The sequence below is a fragment of the Myotis myotis genome, unplaced genomic scaffold (genome assembly GCF_014108235.1).
Source record: "Myotis myotis isolate mMyoMyo1 unplaced genomic scaffold, mMyoMyo1.p scaffold_m19_p_3, whole genome shotgun sequence".
Taxonomy (NCBI): domain Eukaryota; kingdom Metazoa; phylum Chordata; class Mammalia; order Chiroptera; family Vespertilionidae; genus Myotis; species Myotis myotis.
The window spans coordinates 198,702,157-198,716,445 of NW_023416335.1; the positions used below are offsets into that span (position 1 = coordinate 198,702,157).

At 42.2% G+C, this 14,289-nt stretch overlaps 1 protein-coding gene across 12 annotated transcripts in view; it reads left to right on the forward strand.

Moving 5' to 3' along the window:
- UTP20 (UTP20 small subunit processome component) overlaps positions 1 to 14,289 on the forward strand; it is an 88,953-nt gene that overhangs the window by 45,269 nt on the left and 29,395 nt on the right. For all 12 annotated transcript variants that reach the window (XR_004965897.1, XR_004965898.1, XM_036298257.1 and 9 more), the window contains 4 exons: positions 7,274 to 7,417; positions 8,101 to 8,180; positions 12,663 to 12,880; positions 13,355 to 13,499. Coding sequence is in view for 10 of the 12 variants with exons in the window: in XM_036298257.1 (XP_036154150.1) it covers positions 7,274 to 7,417; positions 8,101 to 8,180; positions 12,663 to 12,880; positions 13,355 to 13,499 (587 nt within the window). In the remaining 2 variants the exon portion in view is untranslated. The remainder of the gene's footprint in view (positions 1 to 7,273; positions 7,418 to 8,100; positions 8,181 to 12,662; positions 12,881 to 13,354; positions 13,500 to 14,289) is intronic.

The window sequence follows — 14,289 nt, forward strand, 5'->3', positions numbered from 1 at the left end:
GAGAAATAAGCTGACAGTCGTATGGGTACTCCCTTGTAGATAACTGACTGTCTTTCTCTTGCTGCTTTTAAGATTCTCTCTTTGTCTTTTGCTCTTGGCATTTTAATTTTGATGTGTCTTGGTGTGGTCCTCTTTGGATTCCTTTTGTTTGGGGTTCTCTGCTCTTCCTGGACTTGTAAGTCTATTTCTTTCAGCAGGTAGGGGAAGTTTTCTGTCATTATTTCTTTTTTTCTTTTTTTTAATATATTTTATTGATTTTTTACAGAGAGGAAGGGAGAGAGATAGAGAGTTAGAAATATCGATGCGAGAGAAACATCGATCAGCTGCCTCCTGCACATCTCCTACTGGGGATGTGCCCGCAACCCAGGTACATGCCCTTGACTGGAATCAAACCTGGGACCTTTCAGTCCGCAGGCTGACGCTCTAGCCACTGAGCCAAACTGGTTTCGGCCTGTCATTATTTCTTCAAATAGGTTTTCAATATCTTGCTCTCTCTCTTCTTCTGTCACCCCTATAATTCAGATGTTGGTACGCTTGAAGCTGTCCTAGAAGCTCCTTACACTATCTTCGTATGTTTGGATTCTTTTTTCATTTTGCTTTTCCGGTTGGGTGTTTTTTGCTTCTTTGTATTTTCAAATCTTTGACTTGATTCTTGGGATCCTCTAGTCTGCTGTTGGAACTCTGCATAGTATCCTTTATTTCAGACAGTGTATGCTTAATTTTTAGTTGGTCCTTTTTCATAACTTTGAGGGTCTCACTAGATTTCTTGAGGATCTCACTACATTTATCGGCGGTCTCACCAGACTTTTTGAGGGTCTTACTAAATTATCGGCGGTTTCTAGAAAGTTCTTGAAAAACCTTAAAAGTGTGGTTTTAAACTCTATATCCAGTCGTTTGTTTTCCTCAATTTCTGTCATTTGTGACCTGTTTCTTTGTCTCCGCATTTTTTATGCTTCCCTGTGTTGGTAGAGTGGCTTTGTGTGCTAGGTGTCCTATAGGGCCCAGTGGCTCAGCCTCCCCAATTACCTGAGGTGGACACTCTTGGTGCACCCCTTTGTGGGCTTTGTTCACAGTCTTGTTGTAGTTAAACCTTGATTGTTGTAGGTATCACTGGGAGGAATTGACCTCCAGGCCAATTGGTTGTGAGAATCAGCTGTGTCCACGGTGGGAGAACTTCTGTGCTGAAGACACCCTTATGAGGCAAGACTTGCTTCAGTGGGGCTTTGGTGCTCACTGAGTCTGCCCCCTGAGTGTGTCCCTTATGGATCTGAGGAGTTGTAATTGGATGGTCCCACTCTCACCACTGGGTACACTGGCTCTTGGATCTAAGGAGGTGCTAATTTAGCCTCTGCCTGAGGCTACCCAGCAGGAGCTACGAAGAGATCTGCAGATTCCCCTTCCTTGTTTGGGGTTTGGAGGTGCCCAAATGAGGCCCAGGTGTGAAGCAATGCAAGCTGCTGTGGGGCCTTGGGTCTTCTCTTGAAAGTTCTGGGTCTGTCTGGCCCAGCTGCAGTTTGTTAGGTAATTTTCAGATTGCAAAGGCCAGGGCATTCATATGCAAAAGCCTCTGCCGCAGCTTGGGTGGGGCGGGGTCTCAGGGAATCAACAGGGTAGAGCAAGCAACTATAGCTGATCCTCAGCCCTGCCCTAGGGGCCCCGCGTCTCAGTCTCAGTGTCCCAGTAGCTGCAAGCACCTTTGAGAGAAAGCTGCCCTCGAGTTCCAAGTTCTGCCCAGTGCCAGACAGTCCTGTTTCTCCCCGTATGAGTCTAGGTCCCCAGAGACTCACCCGGAACTGGAGTTCAGAGCAGTCGGGGTCTTGAGACTCCCTCCCGATTCAAAAAGACAGCCGTGTCCTCAGTTGCCAGCCCTTGCTGCGTGCGCCTCCATACCTCTGCACTTCCGCACCTCCTCTGAGTTTCAGTGTGCTTTTCTCTTTCCTTCTAGTTGTAGAATTTCCACTCAGCCAGCCTTCCTGTGGTTCTGGATGATGTCCTTTTTGTCTTTTAGTTGTATTTTTGAATTTGTTGTGCAAGGCAGCAATTTCTGGTGTTTACCTATGCCGCCATCTTGGTTTTCTCCTAATTTGGCTAAAGTTTCATTTGTTTTATGGAGTTGCCTGGTGAACTGCCTCTCAAATATGGCCATGATTACTGAAAAATGACAGCCAAAATTTATGCTGCTTTTGGGGGCTGTGCATAGATATAAATCTGCTTTGGTAATGAAATAATATTCTCTGATTACCAAGATCCAGAATGCACCTTTCATTTTGGTAGTCACTGTTTTATTTTCCTCTTTTTTTTTTCAGTCATTACTTCAGCAAATATTAATTGAGCCCTACTCTGTGTGTGGCACTGATCTAAGCACTGGGGATGGAGAGTGAACAAAGCATTTGTCCCTTTCCTTGTTCAGTAAATACTTATTTCATCTGTGCTGTCTACCAGGCAATGTTCTAGGTGGGGAATTAGAAAGGTAAGGACTCAGTACCGTGGGGAGAAAAGTGAGAGGAAAATAAAATGAGACCCATTCATAGATCTCTAAATGTCATTCTTTGTGGAGCTCTCTCCTGTCTAGTACCCTCTTCCCCGTGAATTTTAGCTGTCTTGGCCCACCCCCTCAAACCCCATGGCTCTGTCTTCTCATCTTGGAAAGATGACTGGACTTTGCCTTCTCACACTGATGCCTGACACTCTCCAGGCGGAATGATGGGGAATGTGTAGGGCTCACCTCATCTGTTACTTCTCTATTTGGGCTTACTGTCATCTGCTGCGTGCTGTCCAGTGTCTGAAAATTATTGTTTCATATATTCTGGTAAATTGTCTCGTGTCAGAGAGGGTAGGCTAAATCTGATCCCTGTTGCTCCATTTGACTGGAATGGGAAAATCACCAGAAAGGAACAGGCAGACAGTCCTCCAACTAACATTGGCTGGGAGTCCAATATCTAGAGCAGAAACCTCCTGGTACCTGGAGCATCAAGAAGAGCATCAAGAAGGCAGGGGATTGCCTCAGGAGCGTACCCAGATTAGCCCTGGGATTTAGGATGCTTTGGTGCCACCTTATAAAGCTGAAAAAGACCACACTTTTCCCAAGTAAATGAACTGCATCCCAGAACAAAACTCAAAGACATTCAAATGATTTAAAAAAACAATAAAATTCACAGTGTCTGACATTCAGGCAAGTTTTACCAGGCATCCCAAGGAGGAGGACAATTTTATGCATGATGAGGACAAAAACTAGTCAATAGAAGCACACCCAGAAATGACAGAGATGGTAGAATTAGATAAGACTTAAGACAGCTATTAGGAACATACTCCAAATATTCACAAAACTAGAGGAAGCATGAACATGTTGAGGAGAGACATGAAGTTGTGAAGAATTTAAAATAAGAGAATGTGGTAGGGAGTGACCAAAGTGGGGGTAGATGGGTGCTGCTTTAACTAGGATGGTCAGGATCCTCACGCAGGAGGTAATATTTGAGTTTGCACCTATTAGTCCATGGGAAGAACCTTTGTAGCAGAGATTATGATTTGTAGCCTAAAGTCCCTGAGGTAGAACAGCCTCGGCCCTTTCTGAGAACAGGGCAGAAGGACAAGGTGGCTAGAGCACAAGGAGCAGGAAGAATCGTGTAATGAGCTCAAGAGGCAGGTAGGGCCTCATGGGCTGTGCCAAGGCATTGGCTTTACTTCCAAGTGTACTGGGAAACCCCTGAGAGGTTTGTAGTAGGGGGGATGATAAGCTCAGTTGGATGTTTTAAAAATATCACTTTTATTCCTTTGTGGAAAATAGACTGTGCGGGGGCCAAGAGTGGAAGCTGAGAAGAGGGCTCGGAGCCCTGGCTGGTGTGGCTCAGTTGGTTGGAGCACGACCCATGCACCATAGGGTCAGAGCAGGTTCAATCCCTGGTCAGGGCACCTATGGGAGGCAGCTGATCAACATTTCTCACATCGATGTTTCTCTCTCCCTCCCTCTCTACACTCAATAAAATAACCTATCTCGGGTGAGAATTAAAGAAAAGAGAGATTTTGGAAAATTCTTTATGTTATGAGGATGATAGGAAGCATTATGTAAAAGGTCTCTTTTATGCCTTATAGCGAGTGACAGTGACTTTATCTCTACATGGATACATTAAATCCTGAATGGTTAAAGGTTTTTTTGTTAATCCTCACCCTAGGATATTTTTTTCATTGAATTTTAGAAAGAGTGGAAGGGATAGAGGGAAGAGCGGAGAGAGAAACATCAATATGAGAGAGACACATCAATTGGTTGCCTCCCACACATGCCCCAGTCGGGGCTGGGGATCGAAGCTGCCACCCAGGTACGAATCGAACCCATGACCCTTTGGAGCACGGTCCAACTCTCTAATCACTGAGCATGCCAACTAGGGCTGGTTAAAGGTTTTATAAACCCTCTGTAAGTCTTCCGCCTTTTTGGTTAAGGTAGAAGTCAATCAGTAATACAGCCTTGCTCCTGTGTCAACAATCAGTAACTCAGAGGATCATTTGTGCAATTTCACAGTTCATTAGTCAGTGAGTTGCTAAGCTTCTTGACAGGTAGGCATTTCTCTTATTTTTTTAAAAAATTCTTGGACAAATCCAAAGAATTCTTTGAGGTGCTATAATGGATTATTGCACAGTAGTATTGCTTAAATAAGTTAAAGTTCTACCCTTGTGTGTTTGAACTACATTACACATTTACTTTTGGATCTTTCAGATCCTCTGAGGTATTGACTGGTACTCAGATGTATATTGTGAGGGTAGCTTTGGTTTGGCTTTGTTTTTCTTTACATTTAAACAGTGGAGTAACTTGGAAACATACATAAACTCAGGCCTGTTGGTTATTCCTCTAGAAACTAAAGTCCATAATTGCTGGCTTGCAGGATTTTCCTCCAGTTTATCCAACAGTTTGTGAGCAGATTGGGCAGCTGGTGCTATAGTTGCAGAAGTGAATGGAACACACAGGTCCTACCCCACGAGAGGGGGCTTGGTAGTGCGGTTGGGGGAAAGGTGGAGGGGGTCTGATTTGATGCCCTGTTTGCAAAGATTAGTTTCTCATTTGCTCCAAGGGATCATGATACCATGTGGGTTTTTTTCAAATATCAGTAGTAGTTTTTATCTTTCACCAAACATGATACAGCTGATAATTTTTGCCAGTAGAATTGAAGCAGAACAGAATGACTTGTAACTGTGTCACCTTATCCTTGCCTGTCATTTCCTGTCTTTGTGACTTGTATAAGGAGATAATTAAACAAAAGTACATGGTAGAAGCTTGCTGGGTATGTGAAATATCATGATTCCTCAGACTTGCACAGCAAATTAATGGTGTCCTTGTACATATTCACTTGAATTGAAAATGTGCACTTCCCGATTCAAATACCTCTGTTGATCAGAATATTAGGTCTTCATGAGAAATAACTTCCCTTTTAATTTTTTCATAAGATTTTGGCCATAAGATTTGATATTCATTTATTAGAGCATTTGTGTTGTCTTGAGAAATTTCAGGGTGGTTTTTAGATTTTTCTGTAGGTAATTAAAGTCATATGTAAAAATAAGTTGCCACTTATAGATCCAGAGTCCACAGTATATTTATCAAGTGGAAAAATATTTAGGGGTTGAGTCTTAACCCATGTGTTTTTATTTTGTTTTGTTTTGTTTTAATATATATTTTTATTGATTTCAGAGAGGAAGGGAGAGGAAGAGAGAGAGAGATGGAAACATCAATGATAGAGAGAATCATTGACTGGCTGCCTCCTGCACAACCCACACTGGGGATTGAGTCCACAACCCAGGCATGTGCCCTGAACTGGAATCGAACCCAGGACCCTTCAGTCTACAGGCCGGCTCTCTATCCACTGAGCCAAACTGGCTAGGGCCCATGTTTTTGGATTTTACAAATTCTGTGCTCAGGAGAAATCTCTCTGAGGCCTTTTTCTCTCTCTCTCTGCCTAGCCTAGACATCTTCATCCTTTAAAATCCATTGGAAAGTCTGCCTCTTCCATGAAGCTTTACCCTTCTCAAATTTATAATTCCTCCCCTCTCAGATATCTTTGGCATTTTCAGTCTCACATAATTTAATAAATTTTCCTTCATTAAGATTTTATGTATATATATATATATACTTTTAAATCCCTAGCCAAGGATGTGTTTATTGACTATAAAGAGAGAGAGGGAAGGAGGGAGAGAGAGAGAGACAGAAACATCAATTGGTTGTCTCGTATAAGCACCTCGACTGGGGATTGAACGAACCTGCAACCCGGGTATGTGCCCTGACCTGGAATTGAATCCGAGACCTTTCACTGTACAGGATGAAGCTCTAGCCAGCTGACCCACACTGGCCAGGGCCTTCAGTAAGATTTTAAGCTGAGGTCAGGACTATGGCTGTCATGCCATTGGACCCAACAGTGGGACTCAGTAAATTGTTCCACTCTGAGCCAGAACCAAATGCCTTCATATTTGTGATTTCTCTAATTCCATAGAGAAGGAGATGCCCCACAAAGAAGCAGCGTCTGTCACAAAAGAAGGTGCTGTTAATTCAGACATCCACCCACTTCAGCTTTGGTGCCTCTAAAGAGACACATCTTGTTTTCTTACAAATTACGTTTTTCTTTGAATTACATATTTCGAGATCTTCCCTTGCCTTATCAGTCACCACAAAGTATTTCACTGTATAGAGAGAGCATAAAATCTTTAGCTAGTTCCCTAGACTGAGTTTAACAAGAATAATTTAAAACTCCTAATTTTAACCAAGGTAAAAAAAAAAGAAAAAAAAATACACACACACACACACACACACAGAGGAATGTGACTTTCATTTGGAATGAAGGTTTAATATATTTTTCCCTAATCTAAGGCTTTGTGATGCAAAAAAATAAATAAATAAAGCTTTGTTTTGTTGAGAGTATCTGTTTATACAAAGAAATCAGGATTTTATTTGAGACAATTATTTGAGTACAGAAGTGCAACACTGTAGAACACAAAACAGCTGTTCCAGTTGTGATTTTTGCCCCTCAGGGTATGCTCCATTGTGATTTTACTGGGTAGTGATAATAGAGCACATCTCACCATTTGATTTTTTAGGTCTTTGCTTCCCCATCTTGTCCAATGAGAAAACCAACATGACTTGCACAATTGACATTTCTGTGTGAATCAGAGCCAAAGTCAATAGACTTAATAAGATTTCCAGTTTGATTCTTAGTTGTCTGAGCTAGAGCGCCTCTCTGAGAAGTCAATAATTAAAATGATGTATGTATTTTTTTAATAGAAGATCTTTGCTTTACAGATACAGCTGAGGTTTATCAACCCCCTGAAAAATTTAAGACGTCTTGGAATCAAAATGGTAACTGATATCTTTTTGGATTGGGAGTCCTATCAGTTTGGTACAGAAGAAATTGATGCTGTATTTCATGGTGCAGTTTGGCCCCAGGTAAACCTTGATGTACATTCTGCCTGGATACCCTTGCTTCTTCCTTTGTTGTTACTGCACTAGCAGAGTCTACACTCAGACATGAAAGAATGCCTGTCCTGGTCTTTTATTTCTGGAAGTTTCAGAACTCTTTCTTTGCCTCCACTACCACCTGAAGCTCAAGAGCTAGTTCCTGCAATGCCATGGCAGTTATTCTTAAGGCTAATTTGAATATGATTGTGTCCCTTACACAATATATAACTTGTAGCACCTCACATGATGTGTCTCTGGATGTTGAGGGGAAATACACAGATATTTTTGTCACACGTTTCCTTGTGTGATTTCTCTGATTATAACCACTTGGTGACAGTTAAGGTTACTTATTGCTAAGAAGACTATAGGAGAGCCTCGATTTTAGCAGATTTCTAGCTGTTTGAGCTCTGTCATCTCTGACCAGTTGAACTTAAGCTCCCTGGTTCCTTTCAGTAATCTAGCATTTCCATGCACCATCTTTGCCATTTTTCTTGTGTAGGTGTTACTTGGATTACCTTACATTTTCCCCATTCTGTCCTTTAACTGTTAATCTCTGCCTTCACTCTTTTATCCTTTGGTGCCGTTTCCATGTCTGTTCTGCTTTTTAGTTTTGTTTTTTCTAAATTCTGTATATGTTATTATTTTGTATTCTGTTTTTATTTTGTTCCTAGATCAGCAGGCTTGGAACTGAGAGTCAGTATTCTCCTACTCCTCTGCTGAAACTAATTAGTATCTGGAGCAGAAATGCAAGGTATAGCCTCCCCTCTCCCCCTTTTAAAAAGAGCAGGTAATTTAGCCAAGGGCACTAATATGACTTATGGTCTTTCCATGCAGTGAACTATTGTAAGTGCAGTTAAAGAGAATAAGGCAGTTGTATCTTAAAATACATAATTTAAAGAAAACATAGTTGCTGAACAATATCCTATATAATAAAGAATATGCAAATTGACTGTCATGCCCTCACACAAGATGGCCTCCCCCATGTGGACACAAGATGACGATCAGGGGAGGGCAGTTGGGGGCAACCAGGCCAGCAGGGGAGGGCAGTTGGGGGGGACCAGGCTGGCAGGGGAGGGCAGTTGGGGGCGACTAGGCCAGCAGGGGATGGCAGTTGGGATCAGGCCTGCAGAGGAGGGCAGTTGGGGGCAACCAGGCTGGCAGGGTAGGGCAGTTGGGGGTGACCGGGCTGGCAGGTGAGGGCTGTTGGGGGCGACTAGGCCTGCAGGGGAGGGAGGGCAGTTGGGGGTGACCAGGCCTGCAAGGGAGGGAGGGCAATTGGGGGAGCAGCCCTGCAGGGGAGGGCAGTTAGGGGGCGACCGGGCCAGCAGGAGAGGGCAGTTTTGGGCGATTGGGCTGGCAGGGGAGTGGTTAGGGGGCAATCAGGCTGGCAGAAGTGGTTAGGGGCAATCAGGCAGGCAGGCGAGCAGTTGGGAGCCAGCAGTCCCAGATTGTGAGAGGGATGTCTGACTGCCGGTTTAGTGAGATCGGGCCTAAACCGGCAGTCGGACATCCCCTGAGGGGTCCAGATGGGAGAGGGTGCATGCCAGGCTGAGGGACACCCCCTACCCCCACCCCTAGTGCATGAATTTCATGCACTGGGCCTCTAGTTATAGTATAATTCAAGAAAATGCTTATGCATGTATGCAAATAGAAGATGAAATAGAAAATGTCTAGATGGACATATGAGAAGCTGTTGATTTTACTGTTCCATGTGGAGGTTTGGGTGAGCTGATTTTGCATGTATCACTATGTCATGAACATGTCCCTGAGTCATTAAGTAGTCTTCAAAAACACACTGAAGAAGACCTTGATTTCCTCCTCAGGAAACCCAGTTACATTTTTACTGGTAGGAAGGGCTCATTTATTTCCCAATGAGGATGCACTTTCATATCTTGTTTTATCACTGGATATTTGCAAGCAGCATTCCATAGGCACACTGGAGAAATGTTTTATGTTTGTGTAATTTTTACGCAAAGGAGCCACAAAGGACTTCCATGATAGTGACTCAGTTTTATGTTAGTTGGGTCCTTCACAAGGTATAGATCTGCATCACTGGATGCCACTCATTGTCTTCTGCATTTTCTCTCTCATTTTTGTTTGGAGTAAAAATAGAAGCTACATAGTTATAGAGGAGGTGAGTGGCAGAACTTTATTTTTCTTTTCTATTTCACACTTACCTGGTAGAAATCTTTAGAAGGGTGGACTTCTCTTGAATCCTCCACAGCAATAGATATGCCTGTGCAGTTGTGCGTAGAGTGAGTGTTTCAGAACCACTTGATGGTAATGTTACTCTTCAATAAAATTTTTATTTTGAAATATGGCTCCAGTTTCATAGTGTCAGTCAGACATTGCTTACAGCTAAGGTTAAATTATCTTAGAAATTGGGTGCATTCAGGACAACAAAAACTTGCTTACTAATTAGAGTGATCATAGCCCAGCTGGCATGGCTCAGTGGTTGAGCATCGACCTGTGAACCAGGAGATCACAGTTCGATTCCCAGTCAGGGCACATGCTCAGGTTGTGGGCTCCATCCCTAGTGGGGGTTTTGCAGGAGGCAGCCAGTCAATAATTCTCTCTCATCATTGATAGTTGTATCTCTCTCTCCCTCCCTCTCTGAAATCAACTAAAATTTTTATTTTTTTTAGTAGAGTGATCAGCCCTAGTTGGTTTGGCTTAGTGCAGTGGTCGGCAAACTGCGGCCCCTTGAGTGTGGTTCTTCCACAAAATACTACGTACCGGTGTGCACATACAGTGCGATTGAAACTTCGTGGCCACACTCAAGGGGCCAAAGAGCCGCAGTTTGCCGATCACTGGCTTAGTGGATAGATTGTCAGCCTGCGGACTGAAGGGTCCCTGGTTCAATTCCCAGTCAGGGCACATGCCTGGGTTGCAGGCTCAGTCCCCAGAAGGGGGAGTGCAGGAGGCAGCCGATCAACAATTATCTCTCATCATTGATGTTTCTATCTCTCTCCCTTTCCCTTCCTCTCTGAAATCAGTAAAAATATATAAAATAAAAAAAAAATAAAAGTAGAGTGATCATAGAGTCTATTGTACAAACTAAAATGCCGGGGTCCAACCCCAGCGGGTCCAGGGGTCCCCAAAGGTGTAGACGGAGTCGGCGAAGAAGGAAGGACACGGAGACAGTGTTCAGTTGATCAGCAGCCTAGCCAGGATCTCCAGCCAGGATCTCCAGCCAAGTTCTGGTCTGGATCTCCAGAGAGGTTCTGCTGTTTATTGTCTTGTTACATCCATATTTATACCAGTTGATTTTAATCCTGTCAATCTCTATTCCAAAGGTTAGGGCGTTTCTTATCTCCATTCCAGGGAGTAAAGATTATGTAGCTTAAGCATGATTGTTTGTAGTTAAAGTGATTAACTACCCGCCTGGCACTTAGTTAAGGAGTTTCATCCCCTCCCTAACTTCAGGGAAAAATCCCTACCTGGGGAATCAACCTTTCTCGGAGAGGTGACCTTGGTTAAAACACACAGCGCTAAGGGGAGCAAACATATTAAGAACAGTATGCTATATACGCCAGGTCCCTTGAAACATATGCTGTGCAGATGTTTCTATCCTGCAGCGACTGTGTCAAGCAGCAAGGATGGACCGGCTTCCGGCACTAAAACATTCCTGAGGGTGAAGAGATGCTACAAACTATTAAGCCATAAATTGGAACTGTTCTTGGCCACTCTCTTAATAGCTGCTCTGGTTCTGACCACCATGACCCCTGAATGATTTAGTCTTTTCCTCCCCTGAGCTCTTTTCTCTCCTGGAAGACCCTGTGACTACATACTGTCTTTTTTTTATTTTTTTTAATTGATTTCAGAGAGGAAGGGAGAGGGGGAGAGAAACATTAATGATGAGAGACAATCATTGATTGGCTGCCTCCTGCACGCCCCTCTTCTGGGGATTGAGCCAGCAACCCCTGGGCATATGCCCTTGACCAGAATCAAACCCGAGACCCTTTGGTCTGTAGGCCGATGCTCTATCCACTGAGCCAAACCAGCTAGGGCGACATACTGTCTTTATTACACTCTTCTGTCTTCAGAGCTTACCTGCCTAATGCTCCTTGAAGGCAGAGACCATTTTGTATTTATTGTATCTACCCATCTTAATCCACAGTTAGTCATTATTCATTGCATGTGATGAAGTGCTTAAAGTTGCTGGCTGAGCCGTACACTCAAGCATAGAGCATACCCATGTGGGCTTCAGTTCTGTTGTTCAAGAGGCACACTTAGAAGTGGCATCGGATCTGATGGGCTCTCGCTAGGACCTTGCAATTGAAAGCAGTTCTCTCACCTTTTCTGTTTAAAAACATCTTAAGATAACCTACAACATAGTGGTAAGAGTCGTCGCTGAAGCCACACAAATCCAGCTTCAGGTTCTAGCACCACTGTATGTTTTTTGGCAAAGCTGGCTTTCCTGAGCCTCAGTTTGCCACCAGTAAAATGGAAATAATAACAGTACCTACCTCATTAAAAATATGTAAAGCCCCTTCTTGGTGCCTGTCTATACTGTGCCGAGTATCTATTGGACAAAGATGTATGAATATAATCTTTTAGAACTTTTCTATCAGTGTGTCAGTGCTAAGTATATGAAAGTGCCTGGGGTCTTTTTCCCAGTGATGATTGACCTTCCTACTAGTAGTAAGGATTGCGTGTCTGACTGTAAAATGATTTGCCCTTGGCTGGAATGCCTCTGTGCCCTCCACCCAAGCTGGTGTGTTTCATGGCCCAGGATGCTCTCATCGTCTGAGAGTTGTTCAGTATTGGGGATGGACTCATCCACCTCCCCCGACAGATGGCCCTAATCTCTGAACAGTGCATATCCTGACACAGCAAGGCTTATCATTGAAAAATAGCCAGTCAACAATACATTTGTTTAGACTCTGGAAATTCATGGTTCTAATCTCAGCTCTACCACTTATTAGCTCCAAGGCTTTGGACAAGTCTGTTTCTTCATCTATAATATAGAGATAATGATACTACCTCACAGAGATGTTATGATAATTAGATGAGAAATGTGCATAAAGTGCCTTTGTAATGATGTTGGTGAAGTGCCTAACATTATTATCCATCGAATTTTAGACCTTAAAGTAATTTACCTTTTGAGTATCTTATTAAGATTCATATAACACATATTTGTTAAACTGACTATGAAAATTCATGTAGAAGATATTTTTACAAATAAGCATTGAGAAATAAGATGACTATTTCAGTATTTTTTTTCCTGCAGATACTTCCCTTTTCTGGCTAAACAGAAACCAGGGCACCCAGAATGTGACATCCTGGTCAATGTTTTTGCGATTCTCTCAGCAAAGAATCTCTCTGAAGCCACAGCCAGTATTGTGATGGACATAGTTGACGACCTTCTCACCCTTCCTGATTTTGAGCCCACAGAAACAGTCTCGAGCTTGCCCGTGACTGGATGCGTGTACACAGAAAGTGCAGACGGTATGTGTGCTGCACCAGGCAAATGATTCTTAGACCTTTGAGGTAGCGTTCGTTCCCTCAGAAAGGAAAAAGTCAGTAGAATTTGACTTTTCTTTTCTTTAGAAATGGATACCAATTTACATAAACTGAGTTTTCTTTGCAGTGGTAGAAATTCAGGTTACTCACGCTCCAGAAAGCACAACTATCTTCTGGAAAATGATCAAATGATTTTCACTGTCATGTCTCTGAATTGTTCCTACCATATTGTGCTAACAGTTCTTTCACCACTAACAAAAATGGCTTAAGGTTCTCGTATCAACTTTTCATTCAGCCATTATGTCTAAGAAGAAAGTTATTTAATTTTTAGAGTTGAAATTTATTAAACTTGCATAGTAATTGAGTGCTTCCCTTGTCTGTCATTATGAAGGTACTGTACAGTTATCCTATAAGAGAGTAGTTAATTAAAATCAAAATATTTGTCACCATTTATTTCAGAGTCTATCACAATAGGAGGACGATTAATTCTACCTCATGTATCTGCAATTCTCCAGTATCTCAGCAAAACCACAATAAGTACAGAAAAGGTGAAAAAGAAAAAGAACAGGGCACAAGTCAGTAAGGAACTGGGCATTCTTTCCAAGTAAGTGATACATATTCTTAAAAGATCACTTCACCGTCCATGGTCTTAATTTTTTAAAATTATATCTAGTTTTCAGTTGTTTAAATGTGATGATAAGCTAAAAAGATTTTCAGTATTTTTGAAGGCCCTTTATTTTTAAGTTAGTGTAGAATTCTGTTTCTCTGCTGGAGTATTCATTTTAAACCTTTTATGCCATCTGCCTTCATTTAAACATAAAAGAGAACAGACTTCAAAATTCTAAAGTAGACTAATAGATTTGCTTGTTTCACCTTTGCATGTTTTGTTCAGTTAAAGTTTTAGTAACATGAGATCATACAGTGTTTTTGTTTCTTAAAATATTTTTACTGATTTTTAGAGAGCGAGGAAGGGGGAGGGAGAGAAAAACATCCATATGAGAGCAACACATCAATCAGCTGCTCCTGTACGCCCCCTACCTGGGATGGAGCAGTAACCCAGGCATGTGCCTTGACTGGGAATCAAATTGGCAACCTTAGTGCATGGGACAATGCCCAACCAACTGAGCCACATGGGCCAGGGCATAATCATATAGTTTTTATTTTGTTTTTACTTTGATTGATAAAAATAATTAATTTAAAAGAATAGTTTGTTTTTTTAAGAGTTAAGATCTCGAAAGGGTTTTTAAAGATTCTCTTTGGCAATAGACCTAGTAGTATATAGTTATGATTTATATAAAGAGCAAGGTTGGTAAACCTGAGTACAAAACATGATTCTATCTTAAGTTTTAATTGTTTTAGGACTCAGTTGTTGAAACTTTATTTATTCTTTGATA